General features: G+C 48.8%; 1 protein-coding gene across 5 annotated transcripts in view; it reads left to right on the forward strand.

Moving 5' to 3' along the window:
• The first annotated feature begins 810 nt into the window (after positions 1-810).
• Positions 811-21,788, forward strand: part of LOC141075704 (probable N-acetyltransferase camello) — a 69,595-nt gene continuing 48,617 nt past the window's right edge. The window contains exons 1-3 of one of the 5 annotated variants that reach the window (XM_073562837.1): positions 811-1,123; positions 16,446-16,531; positions 16,619-17,296. In XM_073562837.1, coding sequence (XP_073418938.1) covers positions 1,070-1,123; positions 16,446-16,531; positions 16,619-17,117 — 639 coding nt within the window. In that variant the 5' untranslated portion in view covers positions 811-1,069 and the 3' untranslated portion in view covers positions 17,118-17,296. The other 4 variants (XM_073562838.1, XM_073562834.1, XM_073562836.1 and 1 more) reach the window with 4 other exon arrangements.

The following is a 21,788-nucleotide window of genomic DNA, read 5'->3' on the forward strand; positions in this document are numbered from 1 at the left end:
TGTGTGTAGCAAGCCCCGCCGCCGCTCATTGTGATGTCACAATGGTTGACTATGGGAAGGAGGATGTGTGATTGGTACCGTTGTGGCCAAAAGTATTGACACCCCTGCAATTCTGTCAGATAATACTCAGTTTCTTCCTGAAAATGATTGCAAACACAAATTCTTTGGTATTATTATCTTCATTTAATTTGTCTTAAATGAAAAAACACAAAAATAATTGTCCTAAAGCCAAATTGGATATAATTCCACACCAAACATAACAAAGAGGGTGGACAAAAGTATTGGCACTGTTCGAAAAATCCTGTGATGCTTCTCTAATTTGTGTAATTAACAGCACCTGTAACTTACCTGTGGCACCTAACAGGTGTTGGCAATAACTAAATCACACTTGCAGCCAGTTGACATGGATTAAAGTTGACTCAACCTCTGTCCTGTGTCCTTGTGTGTACCACATTGAGCATGGAGAAAAGAAAGAAGACCAAAGAACTGTCTGACAGAATTGCAGGGGTGTCAATACTTTTGGCCACAACTGTATATGGGCACGGGACGATGGGATGGAGGATAATTGTAATTTGCTATAACCACAGTTAGTTACTATGTCCGGGCAGCGCCGGGCTCTTCAGCTAGTATATATATATATCTAAAGAGAGCAGTCACCCAATCACAGCGCAACTTGTATTTTACCACAGTGGTGTAACAGCCAATCACAGCACAGCTTATATCTTACCACAGCCAACCAATCACAGCACTGTGCTTATAACCCCACCCCTCCACCAGTATTTCAACAATTCACAGCACAGCTTTTATTTAAGTACAGAGGTGCTGGCCCAATCACAGTGCAGGTCTCATATCACCACAGCAGGTGGCGCTCTATAAGCTGAGCGGTTACTGGCTGCTGTGAGTCGCAGCGTCACACTGGCAATTGTCCGGTGTAGCAGCCGTCAGCAGCATGTAGGTTCCGGGGGAGGAGAGCTGAGCAGTGACCGGGAGACGCCGCCCCGCTCATACACATGACACCGGCAAAGGGGCTGAGCGCCTGAGACAACCTGAGAGCCACGTGACCGCAGCGATGACGTCAATACCTGGGGCCGGAAGTAACGGAGCCCAACCAGGAGGAGAAGAGGTGAGAGGAGACGAATGTCCGTGAGGAATGTCCCCCCCGTGTAGTGTGTCTCCCCGGGTAATGTCCCCCTTACCGTGTGTGTGTTGCAGTTGTTCCCCGCTCCGCTGATTCTCCAGCTCCTGGAGGCGTCTGTGGGACTTTTTCTCTTATATCCATAAGAACATTTCTGGGGTCAGATCCTGATGTTAGGGGTCCAAGCTCACGGTCTCCATTACAGGGGGTGGATGGGCCCGAGGTCTGAGCTCTGTGCCGCCGCTCACGTTCCCCTATCCCCCTCCGTGTCTGTATGGGGCTCTGTGCCGCCGCTCACGTTCCCCTAGCCCCCTCCGTATCTGAATTGGACTCTGTGCCCCCGCTCACGTTCCCCTATCCCCCTCCGTGTCTGTATGGGGCTCTGTGCCCCCGCTCACGTTCCCCTATCCCCCTCCGTGTCTGTATGGGACTCTGTGCCCCCGCTCACGTTCCCCTATCCCCCTCCGTGTCTGTATGGGGCTCTGTGCCCCCGCTCACGTTCCCCTATCCCCCTCCGTGTCTGTATGGGGCTCTGTGCCCCCGCTCACGTTCCCCTATCCCCCTCCGTGTCTGTATGGGGCTCTGTGCCCCCGCTCACGTTCCCCTATCCCCCTCCGTGTCTGTATGGGGCTCTGTGCCCCCGCTCACGTTCCCCTATCCCCCTCCGTGTCTGTATGGGGCTCTGTGCCGCCGCTCACGTTCCGCTATCCCCCTCCGTGTCTGTATGGGGTTCTGTGCCGCCGCTCACGTTCCCCCATCCCCCTCCGTGTCTGTATGGGACTCTGTGCCCCCGCTCACGGTCCCCTATCCCCCTCCGTATCTGAATGGGACTCTGTGCCGCCGCTCACGTTCCCCTAGCCCCCTCCGTATCTGAATTGGACTCTGTGCCCCCGCTCACGTTCCCCTATCCCCCTCCGTGTCTGTATGGGGCTCTGTGCCCCCGCTCACGTTCCCCTATCCCCCTCCGTGTCTGTATGGGACTCTGTGCCGCCGCTCACGTTCCCCTATCCCCCTCCGTGTCTGTATGGGACTCTGTGCCCCCGCTCACGTTCCCCCTATCCCCCTCCGTGTCTGTATGGGACTCTGTGCCCCCGCTCACGTTCCCCCTATCCCCCTCCGTGTCTGTATGGGGCTCTGTGCCCCCGCTCACGTTCCCCTATCCCCCTCCGTGTCTGTATGGGGCTCTGTGCCCCCGCTCACGTTCCCCTATCCCCCTCCGTGTCTGTATGGGGCTCTGTGCCCCCGCTCACGTTCCCCTATCCCCCTCCGTGTCTGTATGGGGCTCTGTGCCGCCGCTCACGTTCCCCTATCCCCCTCCGTGTCTGTATGGGGTTCTGTGCCGCCGCTCACGTTCCCCCATCCCCCTCCGTGTCTGTATGGGACTCTGTGCCGCCGCTCACGGTCCCTTATCCCCTGTCCCCCCTCCGTGTCTGTATGGGGTTCTGTGCCGCCGCTCACGGTCCCCTATCCCCCTCCGTGTCAGTATGGGGCTCTGTGCCGCCGCTCACGGTCCCCTATCCCCCTCAGTATCTGTATGGGACTCTGCCGTATCTGCGCTGTATATGTAGTGACTGATGACCCGGCTTCCTTCCCTGTATCTGCTCTGTATATGTAGTGACTGATGACCCGGCTTCCTTCCCTGTATCTGGGCTGTATATGTAGTGACTGATGACCCGGCTTCCTTCCCTGTATCTGGGCTGTATATGTAGTGACGGATGACCCGGCTTTCTTCTCTGTATCTGCTCTGTATATGTAGTGATGACCCGGCTTCCTTCCCTGTATCTGCTCTGTATATGTAGTGACGGATGACCCGGCTTCCTTCCCGGTGTCTGGGCTGTATATGTAGTGACTGATGACCCGGCTTCCTTCCCTGTATCTGCTCTGTATATGTAGTGACTGATGACCCGGCTTCTTTCCCTGTATCTGTGCTGTTGTGAGTTCATTATCCCCTTCATTACTGAGGCCCGAGGAACTCCCTCTTCTGGTAAAGAAAGTTAGTGAGCCTGATTATCAAACATCTGAGGCTGATGATGATGACTGGCTGAGTGGAGTTACTGACTGGATATAAGGCTGCCGACGCCCTTCTGCCCTCCGGGTGATTTCTCTGTGGGATCCTTGGAGACCAGTCTGAATTCCTGTTCCTCTAAAGCTAAGTTTGCTGCTCGGCCTTTTGCTTTGGTGCTTTGACTTTGTTTTGCTTTGTTTTTCTGGATTTCTGCCATTCCCTGCTGGGGTGTGCTGAATTCATTTAGCTCTGTCTTCTGAAAATACCTGAGTGCTGGTTTAGTTTTTGAAGCCTAGCTGCTTCAGGGCCTTTTTCATAGCTTGTTGGCTTATGTCTTTGATAGGGTTTTGGCAGATTGCAGACAGCAGCCTTCCTGTCCTTTCCTATCTAGGTAGTTTTGGGCCCCGTCTTTGCTCAGTCTATCTTTCTGTCTGTTAGTATTTTCATCTTGCTTCACCGTCATTATATGTTGGGGGCTGCCTATTGCTTTGGGGTCTGCTCTGGGGCAGTTTAGATTTCCCCTTTCTTTAGGCCTATGTAATTCTCCGGCTGTGATCGAGGGGTCTAGGGCATCGTAGGAACCCCCCATGGCTACTGCTAGTTGTGTTGATAGGTTCAGGGGTCTGCAATCTGATAGTTGCCAACTTCTCTGGTTTTCTGGACTTAGCTTGTATTTCTGCTTTTGCCTCCTACGGTGACTCATTCATAACACTGTGCTGTATATGTAGTGACTGATGACCCGGCTTCCTTCCCTGTATCTGCACTGTATATGTAGTGACGGATGACCCGGCTTCCTTCCCTGTATCTGCTCTGTATATGTAGTGACGGATGACCCGGCTTCCTTCCCTGTATCTGTGCTGTATATGTAGTGACTGATGACCCTGTTTCCTTCCCTGTATCTGTGCTGTATATGTAGTGACGGATGACCCGACATCCTTCCCTGTATCTGTGCTGTATATGTAGTGACTGATGACCCGGCTTCCTTCCCTGTATCTGGGCTGTATATGTAGTGACTGATGACCCGGCTTCCTTCCCTGTATCTGGGCTGTATATGTAGTGACTGATGACCCGGCTTCCTTCCCTGTATCTGGGCTGTATATGTAGTGACTGATGACCCGGCTCCCTTCCCTCTATCTGCGCTGTATATGTAGTGACGGATGACCCGGCTTCCTTCCCTGTATCTGCTCTGTATATGTAGTGACTGATGACCCGGCTTCCTTCCCTGTATCTGGGCTGTATATGTAGTGACTGATGACCCGGATTCCTTCCCTGTATCTGTTCTGTATATGTAGTGACTGATGACCAGGCTTCCTTCCCTGTATCTGCTCTGTATATGTAGTGACTGATGACCCGGATTCCTTCCCTGTATCTGCTCTGTATATGTAGTGACTGATGACCCTGTTTCCTTCCCTGTATCTGCTCTGTATATGTAGTGACTGATGACCCGGCTTCCTTCTCTGTATCTGCGCTGTGTATGTAGTGACTGATGACCCTGTTTCCTTCCCTGTATCTGGGCTGTATATGTAGTGACTGATGACCCGGCTTTCTTCTCTGTATCTGCGCTGTGTATGTAGTGACTGATGACCCTGTTTCCTTCCCTGTATCTGCTCTGTATATGTAGTGACTGATGACCCTGTTTCCTTCCCTGTATATGTAGTGACTGATGACCCGGCTTCCTTCCCTGTATCTGGGCTGTATATGTAGTGACTGATGACCCGGCTTCCTTCCCTGTATCTGGGCTGTATATGTAGTGACTGATGACCCGGCTTCCTTCCCTGTATCTGCTCTGTATATGTAGTGACTGATGACCCTGTTTCCTTCCCTGTATCTGCTCTGTATATGTAGTGACTGATGACCCGGCTTCCTTCCCTGTATCTGGGCTGTATATGTAGTGACTGATGACCCGGCTTCCTTCCCTGTATCTGGGCTGTATATGTAGTGACTGATGACCCGGCTTCCTTCCCTGTATCTGGGCTGTATATGTAGTGACGGATGACCCGGCTTCCTTCCCTGTATCTGGGCTGTATATGTAGTGACTGATGACCCGGCTTCCTTCCCTGTATCTGGGCTGTATATGTAGTGACTGATGACCCGGCTTCCTTCCCTGTATCTGGGCTGTATATGTAGTGACTGATGACCCGGCTTCCTTCCCTGTATCTGGGCTGTATATGTAGTGACTGATGACCCGGCTTCCTTCCCTGTATCTGGGCTGTATATGTAGTGACTGATGACCCGGCTTCCTTCCCTGTATCTGGGCTGTATATGTAGTGACGGATGACCCGGCTTCCTTCCCTGTATCTGCTCTGTATATGTAGTGACGGATGACCCGGCTTTCTTCTCTGTATCTGTGCTGTATATGTAGTGACTGATGACCCTGTTTCCTTCCCTGTATCTGCTCTGTATATGTAGTGACGACCCGGCTTCCTTCCCTGTATCTGGGCTGTATATGTAGTGACGGATGACCCGGCTTCCTTCCCTGTATCTGGGCTGTATATGTAGTGACTGATGACCCTGTTTCCTTCCCTGTATCTGCTCTGTATATGTAGTGACTGATGACCCTGTTTCCTTCCCTGTATCTGGGCTGTATATGTAGTGACTGATGACCCTGTTTCCTTCCCTGTATCTGCTCTGTATATGTAGTGACTGATGACCCGGCTTACTTCTCTGTATCTGGGCTGTATATGTAGTGACTGATGACCCTGTTTCCTTCCCTGTATCTGCTCTGTATATGTAGTGACTGATGACCGGGCTTCCTTCCCTGTATCTGCTCTGTATATGTAGTGACTGATGACCCGGCTTCCTTCCCTGTATCTGGGCTGTATATGTAGTGACGGATGACCCGGCTTCCTTCCCTGTATCTGCTCTGTATATGTAACATAGTTATTAAGGTTGAAGGGAGACTTTAAGTCCATCTAGTTCAAGCCATATCCTATCCTAACTTGCCCTAACATGTTGATCCAGAGGAAGGCAAAAAAACCCCATGTGGCAACAGTAAGCTTCACATTGGGGAAAAAAATTCCTTCCCGACTCCACATACGGCAATCAGACTAGCTCCCTGGATCAACGCAATATTAAGGAGACTAGTGTATATACCCTGTAATATTATACTTTTCAAGAAAGGCATCCAGTCCCTTCTTAAATTTTAGTAGTGAATCACTCATTACAACATCATATGGCAGAGAGTTCCATAGTCTCACTGCTCTTACAGTAAAGAATCCGCGTCTGTGAGTATGCTTAAACCTTCTTTCCTCCAGACGTAGAGGATGCCCCCTTGTCCCCGTCACAGGTCTAAGAGTAAAAAGATCATTAGAAAGGTCTTTGTATTGTCCCCACATATATTTATACATTATAATAAGATCACCCCTAAGCCTTCGATTCTCCAAACTAAATAACCCCAAGTGTAATAACCTGTCTTGGTATTGCAGACCCCCTAGTTCCCTAATAATCTTGGTCGCTCTTCTCTGCACCCGCTCCAGATCAGCTATGTCTTTCTTATACACCAGAGACCAGAACTGTACACAGTATTCTAAGTGTGGTCGCACTAGTGACTTATATAGAGGTAAAATTATGTTCTCCTCATGAGCATCTATGCCTCTTTTAATGCATCCCATTATTTTATTTGCCTTTGCAGCAGCTGATTGACTCTGGCCACTAAATGTGAGTTTGTCGTCCACCCATACACCCAGGTCTTTTTCAGTGACTGTTTTGCCCAGTGTTTTACAATTAAGCACATAATTATACAACTTGTTCGTTCTACCCAAGTGCATGACCTTACATTTATCCCCATTAAAGCTCATTTGCCATTTATCAGCCCAAGCTTCTAGTTTACATAAATCCTCCTGTAATATAAAATTGTCCTCCTATGTATTAATTACCCTGCAGAGTTTAGTGTCATCTGCAAATATTGAAATTCTACTCTCTATGCCCCCTACAAGGTCATTAATAAATATGTTAAAAAGAAGCGGGCCCAAAACTGACCCTTGTGGTACCCAATACTGACTCCTGTGGTACCCCACTGCTAACCGTGACCCAGTCCGAGTGTGCTCCATTAATAACCACCCTTTGTTTCCTATCCCTGAGCCAGCTCTTAACCCACCTACACATATTTTCCCCTATCCCCATTGTTCTCATTTTATGTATCAACCTTTTGTGTGGCACCGTATCAAAAGCTTTTGAAAAGTCCATGTACACCACGTCCACTGCATTCCCTTGGTCCAGACCGGAACTTACCTCTTCATAAAAGCTTATCAGATTAGTCTGACAGGAACGGTCCCTCATAAACCCATGTTGATATTGGGTCATAAGGTTATTCTTCTCCAGATACTCCAGTATAGTATCTCTTAGAAAACCCTCCAGGATTTTACCCACAGTTGAGGTTAAATTTACTGGCCTATAATTTCCAAGTTCAGTTTTTGTCCCCTTTTTGAATATTGGCACCACATTTGCTATACGCCAGTCTTGTGGTACAGACCCTGTTATTATGGAATCTTTAAAGATTAAAAATAATGGTCTATCTATGACTGTGCTTAATTCCTGCAGTACTTGGGGGTGTATCCCATCCGGGCCCGGGGATTTGTCAATTTTAGTGATTTGTAGACGCCGCCGTACTTCCTGCTGGGTTAAGCAGGTGACATTTAATGGACAATTTTTATCCCTGATCGTGTTATCCGTCATGGGATTTTCTTGTGTAAATACTGTTGAAAAAAAGTCATTTAGCATATTGGCTTTTTCCTCATCCACCATTTCACCCAGACTATTTTTAAGGGGACCAACACTATCATTTTTTAGCTTCTTACTATTTATGTAGTTGAATATTTTGGGATTATTTTTCCTTTCTCTGGCAATGAGTCTCTGTCTCATTCTTTGCTGTCTTGATTTGCTTTTTACAGAATTTATTTAATCTTCTGTATTTAGTTAATGCCTCATCACTACCTACTTGCTGTAATTCTCTGCTTTCTTTTTATCTCTTATTGTGCCCCTTACAGCTCTATTTAGCCATAGTGGTCTCCTCCTATTTCTCGCATGTTTATTCCCATACGGTATATATTGTGCACAGGTCCTATTCAGGATGCTAATAAACGTCTCCCATTTTCTTTGTGTATTTTTATGTCTCAGGATATCATCCCAGTTAATTGCACCAAGATCATCTCTCATCCGGTGGAAATTTGCCTTCCTGAAGTTTAGTGTCCTTGTAACCCCTCTACTACACATCTTATTAAAGGATACATGAAAGTGACCCTCAACCCTTATATCTGATCTGCGGTCTGGCCTGTGGGGTAATATTAGGTCTAGCAGTGCCCCCCTCTTGTTGGGTCCTGAACCAGTTGTGAAAGGTGATTGTCTCTCATAGTTGTCAGACACCTATCACCTTTGCTGAACTGCAGGTTTCGGTTCCCCAATATATTTCAGGGTAGTTGAAGTCCCCCATAATAATGACTTCTCCTTGAGTCGCTGCTTCATCTATTTGCTTTATGAGGATATTCTCTGTTGCTTCCATTATTTTTGGAGATTTATAACAAACCCCTATCAGTAATTTTATTATTTTTCCCCCCTCCCCTTATCTCTACCCACAGGGACTCTACATTTTCATTAGATTCATATATATTATCACGAAGGATGGGTTTTAAGGATGATTTTACATATAAGCACCCCCCTCCCCCTCGCTTATTCGTACGGTCATTTCTGAACAGACTATAGCCCTGTAAATTATCCCCCGGTCACGGCTCTCGTCCGGCCATGTCTCAGATATCCCCACCATGGCAGAATTATGCTCCAACAACATTAACTCCAATTCCTCCATGTTGTTGGTGAGGCTTCTGGCATTAGTATATATGCACTTTATGTATCTCTCTGTACCTCTATTCTTTCTTAAATTATTAACTGTTCTAACCCCACCCCCCATGCCACCTCCACCCCCAATGTCATTATTTGTGCCCAGGTCTCTAGCTGCACTGTCTTCCCCTCCTATAAAATGAATACCCCCCCCCCCCCCCCGTCCCTAGGTTAAACACTCCTCCAACCTTCTAGCCATTTTCTCCCCCAGCACAGCTGCTCCCTCCCCATTGAGGTGCAGCCCGTCCCTAGCGTAGAACCTGTAGCCAACTGAGAAGTCGGCCCAGTTCTGCAGGAACCCAAACCCCTCCTTCCTACACCAATTCCTGAGCCACTTATTAACCTCCCTAATCTCCCGCTGCCTCTCTGGCGTGGCACGTGGTACAGGAAGTATTTCCGAAAATACCACCTTGGAGGTCCTTGCTTTAAGCTTACAGCCTAATTCCCTGAAATCATCTTTAAGGACCTTCCACCTACCTCTAACTTTGTCATTTGTGCCAATGTGCACCATGACCGCTGGATCCTCTCCAGCCCCTCCCAGTAATCTGTCAACCCGATCAGCGATGTGTCGGACTCGAGCACCAGGTAGGCAGCACACCGTCCGAGGGCAATCTGTCACAAAGACAGGGATCCTATCTGTTCCCCTAATAATTGAGTCTCCCACTACCAGAACCTGTCTGGCCTGCCCTGCTCTCCTATTTCCCCCCCTTACTGGAGCAGACACTCCTCCGGCTTTCAGAGGACATGCCTTGCTGCAGCAGTGCTACTCCTGCACTAACACTCCCCTCATCTGACAACTTAGCAAACTTATTGGGGTGTGCCAGATCAGGACTAGCCTCCCTGGCGCTCTTCCCTCTACCCCGCCTTCTAACTGTCACCCAGCTAGCTGCTTCATTGTCCTGCAGCTCCAACCTAGCATCCCCCCCTCATCTATCCCATTGAGCGTCTGCTCAGTGAGCAGAAGACTCCTTTCCACATTGTCTATGGATCTCAGTGTTGCCAGCTGCACATTTACATCCAGTATCTGGGCTTCCAAATGCACAACGTGCTCACATCTCGCACAGCAGTATGCACCCTCCACCGGCTGTTCAAGGATTTCATACATGCGGCAAGACATGCACTGGATGGCATTGGCAATAGTGGAGCACATCCTACTGGGGATTGCACCAGACAATAAGATAAGCAAAAATAAATTAATTAAAACAAAAAAAAAAAAAAAAATAAAAAGTATTACTATAACAGCAATTCAGTAAGACCTCCCTTGGAAACTCCCTGAATCTAAAGTCACTGAATTTCAAGTCACACACTTACCACAGTTCGCACTTGCGCTCAGGTCACACTCAGCTCGTTCACACTCGCTCAGGAAGAAGATTTAAGAGGTTTTTTTTTTTTTTTTTTTTTTCCCCTTTTACCAGCACACCAGTAGTGACTGATGACCCGGCTTCCCTCCCTGTATCTGCTCTGTATATGTAGTGACTGATGACCCGGCTTCCCTCCCTGTATCTGCTCTGTATATGTAGTGACTGATGACCCGGCTTCCCTCCCTGTATCTGCTCTGTATATGTAGTGACTGATGACCCGGCTTCCCTCCCTGTATCTGCTCTGTATATGTAGTGACTGATGACCCGGCTTCCCTCCCTGTATCTGCTCTGTATATGTAGTGACTGATGACCCGGCTTCCTTCCCTGTATCTCCTCTGTATATGTAGTGACGGATGACCCTGTTTCCTTCCCTGTATCTGGGCTGTATATGTAGTGACGGATGACCCGGATTCCTTCCCTGTATCTGTTCTGTATATGTAGTGACTGATGACCCGGCTTCCCTCCCTGTATCTGCTCTGTATATGTAGTGACTGATGACCCGGCTTCCTTCCCTGTATCTGGGCTGTATATGTAGTGACGGATGACCCTGTTTCCTTCCCTGTATCTGGGCTGTATATGTAGTGACTGATGACCCGGCTTCCTGCTCTGTATATGTAGTGACTGATGACCCGGCTTCCCTCCCTGTATCTGCTCTGTATATGTAGTGACTGATGACCCGGCTTCCTTCCCTGTATCTGGGCTGTATATGTAGTGACTGATGACCCGGCTTCCTTCCCTGTATCTGGGCTGTATATGTAGTGACGGATGACCCTGTTTCCTTCCCTGTATCTGGGCTGTATATGTAGTGACTGATGACCCGGCTTCCTTCCCTGTATCTGGGCTGTATATGTAGTGACTGATGACCCGGCTTCCTGCTCTGTATATGTAGTGACTGATGACCCAGCTTCCTTCCCTGTATCTGCTCTGTATATGTAGTGACGGATGACCCGGCTTCCTTCCCTGTATCTGGGCTGTATATGTAGTGACTGATGACCCGGCTTCCTTCTCTGTATCTGCTCTGTATATGTAGTGACGGATGACCCGGCTTCCTTCTCTGTATCTGGGCTGTATATGTAGTGACTGATGACCCGGCTTCCTTCCCTGTATCTGGGCTGTATATGTAGTGACGGATGACCCGGCTTCCCTCCCTGTATCTGCTCTGTATATGTAGTGACTGATGACCCGGCTTCCTTCCCTGTATCTGGGCTGTATATGTAGTGACGGATGACCCTGTTTCCTTCCCTGTATCTGGGCTGTATATGTAGTGACTGATGACCCGGCTTCCTTCCCTGTATCTGGGCTGTATATGTAGTGACTGATGACCCGGCTTCCTGCTCTGTATATGTAGTGACTGATGACCCAGCTTCCTTCCCTGTATCTGGGCTGTATATGTAGTGACTGATGACCCGGCTTCCTTCTCTGTATCTGCTCTGTATATGTAGTGACGGATGACCCGGCTTCCTTCTCTGTATCTGGGCTGTATATGTAGTGACTGATGACCCGGCTTCCTTCCCTGTATCTGGGCTGTATATGTAGTGACGGATGACCCGGCTTCCTTCCCTGTATCTGGGCTGTATATGTAGTGACTGATGACCCGGCTTCCTTCTCTGTATCTGCTCTGTATATGTAGTGACGGATGACCCGGCTTCCTTCCCTGTATCTGGGCTGTATATGTAGTGACTGATGACCCGGCTTCCCTCCCTGTATCTGCTCTGTATATGTAGTGACTGATGACCCGGCTTCCTTCCCTGTATCTGGGCTGTATATGTAGTGACGGATGACCATGTTTCCTTCCCTGTATCTGGGCTGCATATGTAGTGACTGATGACCCGGCTTCCTTCCCTGTATCTGGGCTGTATATGTAGTGACGGATGACCCGGCTTCCTTCCCTGTATCTGGGCTGTATATGTAGTGACTGATGACCCGGCTTCCTTCCCTGTATCTGGGCTGTATATGTAGTGACTGATGACCCGGCTTCCTTCTCTGTATCTGCTCTGTATATGTAGTGACGGATGACCCGGCTTCCTTCTCTGTATCTGGGCTGTATATGTAGTGACTGATGACCCGGCTTCCTTCCCTGTATCTGGGCTGTATATGTAGTGACGGATGACCCGGCTTCCTTCCCTGTATCTGGGCTGTATATGTAGTGACTGATGACCCGGCTTCCTTCTCTGTATCTGCTCTGTATATGTAGTGACGGATGACTCGGCTTCCTTCCCTGTATCTGGGCTGTATATGTACTGACTGATGACCCGGCTTCCCTCCCTGTATCTGCTCTGTATATGTAGTGACTGATGACCCGGCTTCCTTCCCTGTATCTGGGCTGTATATGTAGTGACGGATGACCATGTTTCCTTCCCTGTATCTGGGCTGTATATGTAGTGACTGATGACCCGGCTTCCTTCCCTGTATCTGGGCTGTATATGTAGTGACGGATGACCCGGCTTCCTTCCCTGTATCTGGGCTGTATATGTAGTGACTGATGACCCGGCTTCCTTCCCTGTATCTGGGCTGTATATGTAGTGACTGATGACCCGGCTTCCTTCCCTGTATCTGGGCTGTATATGTAGTGACTGATGACCCGGCTTCCTTCCCTGTATCTGGGCTGTATATGTAGTGACGGATGACCCTGTTTGCTTCCCTGTATCTGGGCTGTATATGTAGTGACTGATGACCCGGCTTCCTTCCCTGTATCTGGGCTGTATATGTAGTGACGGATGACCCGGCTTCCTTCCCTGTATCTGGGCTGTATATGTAGTGACTGATGACCCGGCTTCCTTCCCTGTATCTGGGCTGTATATGTAGTGACGGATGACCCTGTTTCCTTCCCTGTATCTGGGCTGTATATGTAGTGACTGATGACCCGGCTTCCTGCTCTGTATATGTAGTGACTGATGACCCGGCTTCCTTCCCTGTATCTGGGCTGTATATGTAGTGACTGATGACCCGGCTTCCTTCCCTGTATCTGGGCTGTATATGTAGTGACTGATGACCCTGTTTCCTTCCCTGTATCTGGGCTGTATATGTAGTGACTGATGACCCGGCTTCCTGCTCTGTATATGTAGTGACTGATGACCCGGCTTCCTTCCCTTTATCTGCTCTGTATATGTAGTGACTGATGACCCGGCTTCCTTCCCTGTATCTGGGCTGTATATGTAGTGACGGATGACCCTGTTTCCTTCCCTGTATCTGGGCTGTATATGTAGTGACTGATGACCCGGCTTCCTGCTCTGTATATGTAGTGACTGATGACCCGGCTTCCTTCCCTGTATCTGGGCTGTATATGTAGTGACTGATGACCCGGCTTCCTTCCCTGTATCTGGGCTGTATATGTAGTGACTGATGACCCTGTTTCCTTCCCTGTATCTGGGCTGTATATGTAGTGACTGATGACCCGGCTTCCTGCTCTGTATATGTAGTGACTGATGACCCGGCTTCCTTCCCTGTATCTGGGCTGTATATGTAGTGACTGATGACCCGGCTTCCTTCCCTGTATCTGGGCTGTATATGTAGTGACTGATGACCCTGTTTCCTTCCCTGTATCTGGGCTGTATATGTAGTGACTGATGACCCGGCTTCCTTCCCTTTATCTGCTCTGTATATGTAGTGACTGATGACCCGGCTTCCTTCCCTGTATCTGGGCTGTATATGTAGTGACGGATGACCCTGTTTCCTTCCCTGTATCTGGGCTGTATATGTAGTGACTGATGACCCGGCTTCCTGCTCTGTATATGTAGTGACTGATGACCCGGCTTCCTTCCCTGTATCTGGGCTGTATATGTAGTGACTGATGACCCGGCTTCCTTCCCTGTATCTGGGCTGTATATGTAGTGACGGATGACCCTGTTTCCTTCCCTGTATCTGGGCTGTATATGTAGTGACTGATGACCCGGCTTCCTGCTCTGTATATGTAGTGACTGATGACCCGGCTTCCTTCCCTTTATCTGCTCTGTATATGTAGTGACTGATGACCCGGCTTCCTTCCCTGTATCTGGGCTGTATATGTAGTGACTGATGACCCGGCTTCCTTCCCTGTATCTGCTCTGTATATGTAGTGACGGATGACCCGGCTTCCTTCCCTGTATCTGCTCTGTATATGTAGTGACGGATGACCCGGCTTCCATCCCTGTATCTGCTCTGTATATGTAGTGACGGATGACCCGGCTTCCTTCCCTGTATCTGCTCTGTATATGTAGTGACGGATGACCCGGCTTCCTTCCCTGTATCTGCTCTGTATATGTAGTGACGGATGACCCGGCTTCCTTCCCTGTATCTGGGCTGTATATGTAGTGACGGATGACCCGGCTTCCTTCCCTGTATCTGGGCTGTATATGTAGTGACGGATGACCCGGCTTCCTTCCCTGTATCTGCTCTGTATATGTAGTGACTGATGACCCGGCTTCCTGCTCTGTATATGTAGTGACTGATGACCCGGCTTCCTTCCCTGTATCTGGGCTGTATATGTAGTGACTGATGACCCGGCTTCCTTCCCTGTATCTGCTCTGTATATGTAGTGACGGATGACCCGGCTTCCTTCCCTGTATCTGGGCTGTATATGTAGTGACTGATGACCCGACTTCCTTCCCTGTATCTGCTCTGTATATGTAGTGACTGATGACCCGACTTCCTTCCCTCTATCTGCTCTGTATATGTAGTGACTGATGACCCGGCTTCCTGCTCTGTATATGTAGTGACTGATGACCCGGCTTCCTGCTCTGTATATGTAGTGACTGATGACCCGGCTTCCTTCCCTGTATCTGGGCTGTATATGTAGTGACTGATGACCCGGCTTCCTTCCCTGTATCTGCTCTGTATATGTAGTGACGGATGACCCGGCTTCCTTCCCTGTATCTGGGCTGTATATGTAGTGACTGATGACCCGACTTCCTTCCCTGTATCTGCTCTGTATATGTAGTGACTGATGATCCGACTTCCTTCCCTGTATCTGCGCTGTATATGTAGTGACGGATGACCCGGCTTCCTTCCCTGTATCTGGGCTGTATATGTAGTGACTGATGACCCGGCTTCCTTCCCTGTATCTGGGCTGTATATGTAGTGACTGATGACCCTGTTTCCTTCCCTGTATCTGGGCTGTATATGTAGTGACTGATGACCCGGCTTCCTTCCCTGTATCTGCTCTGTATATGTAGTGACTTATGACCCGGCTTCCTTCCCTGTATCTGCTCTGTATATGTAGTGACTGATGACCCGACTTCCTTCCCTGTATCTGCTCTGTATATGTAGTGACGGATGACCCGGCTTCCTTCCCGGTGTCTGGGCTGTATATGTAGTGACGGATGACCCGGCTTCCTTCCCTGTATCTGCTCTGTATATGTAGTGACTGATGACCCGGCTTCCTTCCCTGTATCTGCTCTGTATATGTAGTGACTTATGACCCGGCTTCCTTCCCTGTATCTGCTCTGTATATGTAGTGACTGATGACCCGACTTCCTTCCCTGTATCTGCTCTGTATATGTAGTGACTGATGACCCGGCTTCCTTCCCTGTATCTGGGCTGTATATGTAGTGACGGATGACCCGGCTTCCTTCCCTGTATCTGCTCTGTATATGTAGTGACTGATGACCCGGCTTCCTTCCCTGTATCTGGGCTGTATATGTAGTGACTGATGACCCTGTTTCCTTCCCTGTATCTGGGCTGTATATGTAGTGACTGATGACCCGGCTTCCTTCCCTGTATCTGCTCTGTATATGTAGTGACTGATGACCCTGTTTCCTTCCCTGTATCTGCTCTGTATATGTAGTGACTGATGACCCGGCTTCCTTCCCTGTATCTGCTCTGTATATGTAGTGACTGATGACCCGGCTTCCTTCCCTGTATCTGCTCTGTATATGTAGTGACTGATGACCCGGCTTTCTTCTCTGTATCTGTGCTGTATATGTAGTGACTGATGACCCGGCTTCCTTCTCTGTATCTGTGCTGTATATGTAGTGACTGATGACCCGGCTTTCTTCTCTGTATCTGTGCTGTATATGTAGTGACTGATGACCCGGCTTCCTTCCCTGTATCTGGGCTGTATATGTAGTGACGGATGACCTGGCTTTCTTTCTGGACTGTATAACTTTCATATCTGACCTTGGCCTCCTCTTTCCAGGCAGAGATGTTGGAGTACAAGATCCGCAGTTACCAGGACTCGGACTATGAGGCGGTGCGGGATCTGTTCTCTCACGGGATGAGTGAGTACGTCCCCGGCGTCTGTCTCCATGTGCTGATGCGCTCCTGGGTCATCTTTGCCATTACTTGTATGTTCCTGTCCCTGCTTTTCAGCTCTAAGTCCTTCATCTTCCCAGTCTTGGCCGTCACCCTTTTGTTGGCCGTGGGCCGCCATGTTATTGGTTATTGCTGGAGCTTATACATCGATCACTGCTTGAAGGAAGACCTACAGGACATCCAGAAGACCTACATGGAGGCCCAGGGCTCTCACTTTTGGGTGGCTGAGGTTGAGGACAGGGTGATTGGGACGGTTGCAGCAAAGCCTTCAGACGAGATCCGCGAGGAGCTACAGCTAAAGCGAATGTCTGTGAGGAAGGACTTCCGGGGCTTTGGCATTGCTAAGGCTATGTCACGGGAGGTTATTGGGTTTGCGCGGCAGCGAGGTTATCGGGCGGTCGTCCTGAATACATTGATGATTCAGCATGAAGCCCAGAGAATGTACGAGAGCGTCGGCTTCAGGAAGTCCATGGAGTTCGTCCTACCCACGGTGTACGGCCAGCTGGTCAACTTCACCATCTCCAAGTACCGCTATGATGTGTTACAGTCCAAGTGATGAGGAACCAGGACGCTGCTGCACTCGGAACTCGGGGGCCGGCGGAGAACCCGCCATTACTTGTGTGTCTAGCGCAAGTCTGTAATCAGCTGTATAGCCATTGTTATATGGATTCATGTGTGTATCTGTTTATTCTTGTTGTATTTTTCTTTTTTTATATCAATAAAAAAATAAAAATTTGGCTGCTTCTGTGGTGAATGATCTGACACAGTGGGGGAAAAAAAGTATTTAGTCAGTCAGCAATAGTGCAAGTTCCACCACTTAAAAAGATGAGAGGCGTCTGTAATTTACATCATAGGTAGGCCTCAACTATGGGAGACAAACTGAGAAAAAAAAATCCAGAAAATCACATTGTCTGTTTTTTTTTTTTCATTTTATTTGCATATTATGGTGGAAAATAAGTATTTGGTCAGAAACAAAATTTCATCTCAATACTTTGTGATATATCCTTTGTTGGCAATGACAGAGGTCAAACGTTTTCTGTAAGTCTTCACAAGGTTGCCACACACTGTTGTTGGTATGTTGGCCCATTCCTCCATGCAGATCTCCTCTAGAGCAGTGATGTTTTTGGCTTTTCGCTTGGCAACACGGACTTTCAACTCCCTCCAAAGGTTTTCTATGGGGTTGAGATCTGGAGACTGGCTAGGCCACTCCAGGACCTTGAAATGCTTCTTACGAAGCCACTCCTTCGTTGCCCTGGCGGTGTGCTATGGATCATTGTCATGTTGAAAGACCCAGCCACGTTTCATCTTCAATGCCCTTGCTGATGGAAGGAGGTTTGCACTCAAAATCTCATGATACATGGCCCCATTCATTCTTTCATGTACCCGGATCAGTCGTCCTGGCCCCTTTGCAGAGAAACAGCCCCAAAGCATGATGTTTCCACCACCATGCTTTACAGTAGGTATGGTGTTTGATGGATGCAACTCAGTATTCTTTTTCCTCCAAACACGACAAGTTGGTAGAAACACAAACAGTTCCAGTTTGGTTTCATCAGACCATAGGACATTCTCCCAAAACTCCTCTGGATCATCCAAATGCTCTCTAGCAAACTTCAGATGGGCCCGGACATGTACAGGCTTAAGCAGTGGGACACGTCTGGCACTGCAGGATCTGAGTCCATGGTGGCCTAGTGTGTTACTTATGGTAGGCCTTGTTACATTGGTCCCAGCTCTCTGCAGTTCATTCACTAGGTCCCCCCGCGTGGTTCTGGGATTTTTGCTCACCGTTCTTATGATCATTCTGACCCCCACGCACGGGGTGGGATTTTGCGTGGAGCACCAGATCAAGGGAGATTATCAGTGGTCTTGTATGTCTTCCATTTTCTAATTATTGCTCCCACAGTTGATTTCTTCACTCCAAGCTGGTTGGCTATTGCAGATTCAGTCTTCCCAGCCTGGTGCAGGGCTACAATTTTGTTTCTGGTGTCCTTTGACAGCTCTTTGGTCTTCACCATAGTGGAGTTTGGAGTCAGACTGTTTGAGGGTGTGCACAGGTGTCTTTTATAAACAGGTGCCATTACTACAGGTAATGAGTGGAGGACAGAGGAGACTCTTAAAGAAGAAGTTACAGGTCTGTGAGAGCCAGAAATCTTGATTGCTTGTTTCTGACCAAATACTTATTTTCCACCATAATATGCAAATAAAATGAAAAAAAAACAGACAATGTGATTTTCTGGATTTTTTTTTTCTCAGTTTGTCTCCCATAGTTGAGGTCTACCTGTGATGTAAATTACAGACGCCTCTCATCTTTTTAAGTGGTGGAACTTGCACTATTGCTGACTGACTAAATACTTTTTTTCCCCACAGTAGTTATGTAGGTACCCCCAAAATCAAATCCTGACTGTGTAGACTCCTGAGAGCATATGCAAACTATAAAAAGCTTTACACATTTGCGTCCATTACAGCTATAATGCCAGGGTTCCCCCAGCCTGCATCCCATCCTCCAAAGGTGCACTCGCTATTCTGCTGGTGCAGTCACTGTGTACATACATTACATTACTGATCCTGAGTTACCTCCTGTATTATACCCCAGAGCTGCACTCACTATTCTGCTGGTGCAGTCACTGTGTACATACATTACATTACTGATCCTGAGTTACCTCCTGTATTATACCCCAGAGCTGCACTCACTATTCTGCTGGTGCAGTCACTGTGTACATACATTACTGATCCTGAGTTACATCCTGTATTATACTCCAGAGCTGCACTCACTATTGTGCTGGTGCAGTCACTTTGTACATACATTACATTACTGATGCTGAGTTACATCCTGTATTATACTCCAGAGCTGCACTCACTATTCTGCTGGTGCAGTCACTGTGTACATACATTACATTACTGATCCTGAGTTACATCCTGAGCATGCTGGAAGTTGTAGTTCCCCTTTGGTCACGGCTTCTGTGCCTGGAGTTTGCCTATTAGACAGTCCTCCCTGTTGGAGCGCAGTCCATAGTGTCTTCCTGTAGGACCTGTAAATCATTTGCTGTATGTAATACCATATATCATTCACTATTGTATTTTATGACAGTGCAAAGGCTGCTGAGTGCAGGTGAGTGTGAGGTGCTGAGCGGGCACAGGGGGCTGTGGTGAGGGGTATTGTGGAGGGATTGGCAGCTGCTGTGACAAACAGATTATTGTGGGGTCTGAGGCTTCATCGCTCTTATATTTAATGTGATGGCCTGTTACTGTACGGCGGCCACTCTGGAGTCACGATCTGAGTAAACAGTGGCGGACTGAGAGGGGCTCTCACCGGGCGATGCGGACTGTGAGGGGCTCTCGCCTACTGACTCAAAGTATGAAGCGTGCTCTGCTGAAGTCTATGGAGAAGCTGACTGAGGCTGCTCTCTGCATGAGGGAGCACAGCCTGACACTTGAATATGGATCCAGCTCACATACCAGGGTGATGATGATCAAAGTCTTTTCTTTCTGCTTTATTTAGAAAAATTCTTTTTAAAATGACACATCAATTAGGACGTCTCAGACAACACTGCAATATGAAACAGAGGGTGATGCATGAAGAGAACCATACGGGTTTTGAACAAAAAAAGTTCTTAAACACGGGTTTGTAACATAGTTAGCAAGGCCGAAAAAAGTCCTGTGTCCCTCCAGTTCAGCCTATATTCCGTCAGAATAAATCCCCAGATCTCCGTCCTTCTAAAGAACCTAATCACTGTAAGATACAATAGTGTTAGGCTCCAGGAAGACATCCAGGCCTCTCTTGAACCCCTCGACTGAGTTCGCCATCACCACCTCCTCAGGCAGGGAATTCCAGATTCTCACTGCCCAAACAGTAAAGAATCCTCTTCTATGTTGGTGGAGAAACCTTCTCTCCTCCAGACGCAGAGAATGCCCCCTTGTGACCGTCACCTTCCTTGGTATAAACAGATCCTCAGATATTTGTATTGTCCCCTTATATACTTATGCATGGTTTATGCTCTAGTTCCATTATATCCTCCTTAAGCACCGGTGCCCAAAACTGTACACAGTGCTCCATGTGTGGTGTAACCAGGGATTTGTACAGAGGCAGTATAATGCTCTCATCATGTGTATCCAGACCTCTTTTAATGCACCCCATGATCCTGTTTGCCTTGGCAGCCGCTGCCTGGCACTGGCTGCTCCAGGTAAGTTTATCATTAACTAGGATCCCCAAGTCCTTCTCCATGTCAGATTTACCCAGTGGTTTCCCGTTCAGTGTGTAATGATGATATTGATTCCTACTTCCCATGTGTATAACCTTACATTTCTCCTTCGTCTCATTGGGGGACACAGAGACTGTGGGTGTGTGCTTCTGCCGTCTGGAGGCCGACACTAAGTGTACAAAAAAAGAGTTAGCTCCTCCTCCGCCGCATACACCCTCGCCCCTAGGCCGGGCGTAACTCAGTTTTTGCTTAGTGTCTGATGGAGGCACACGCAGTCTGGAGCTCCAGACTAGATTTTTTTTTTTTTTTTTTCCCTTTTTTTCTATGAAGATAAGACAGGGGCGACGGATCCTATAGAGAGGATCCGATCTCCCCAAATCATCAACGGGCGACCACGTGTGAGTAACCCTCCACGTGTCCTCTCCCGCACCGAGGGACACATCTGGGACTTTTTGCCAGACAACTATTTTTTTAAAAGAGGGGCAACGCGTCCTGATAAGAGGATTCGGTTTCCCCATAACTTCATCAGGCGAGCACGTGTGAGCAGAACCAGGGGTCAGCCTCCACGTTGTTCCTCTCCTACAACAACAATGTATGGAGGCCCCTTCCACCCCTTGGTAGTGAGTCCAGGGGCTGAATTGGAGGCGCAGGTGAGCCGATCTAGTTTGTGGACGTGCAGAAGTCCCCCCCCCCCCCCCCCTGCCGGGGATGGAGCCCACGGCGGATGGCCCTGCTCACCTTTAATATTTGGGGGATCCGCTCCTGGAGCGCACCGCAAGTTTGCCCCGGTGAGTAACGGTAGCCAGAGTGGCGTTGCAACCGGACGCCGCACACCGCGTGTACCGGAGTGCGGCCGGAAGCCCGCCGGCGGCCGCGGCCCCGCTGCAGGAGGAGGTCCGTGACTATCGCGCGAGGTCGCGCGCCGACTTCCGGTGGTAGCCGGAAGTCCCGCCCACTGACGTCGGGGAGACGCGCTGTATAGGAGCAGGAGGCCTGGAGGTCAAGGGGTGGAAAACGGCGGGCGCACAGGT

The sequence above is a fragment of the Dendrobates tinctorius genome, unplaced genomic scaffold (genome assembly GCF_039654945.1).
Source record: "Dendrobates tinctorius isolate UK_male_01 unplaced genomic scaffold, ASM3965494v1 ptg000367l, whole genome shotgun sequence".
Taxonomy (NCBI): Eukaryota; Metazoa; Chordata; class Amphibia; order Anura; family Dendrobatidae; genus Dendrobates; species Dendrobates tinctorius.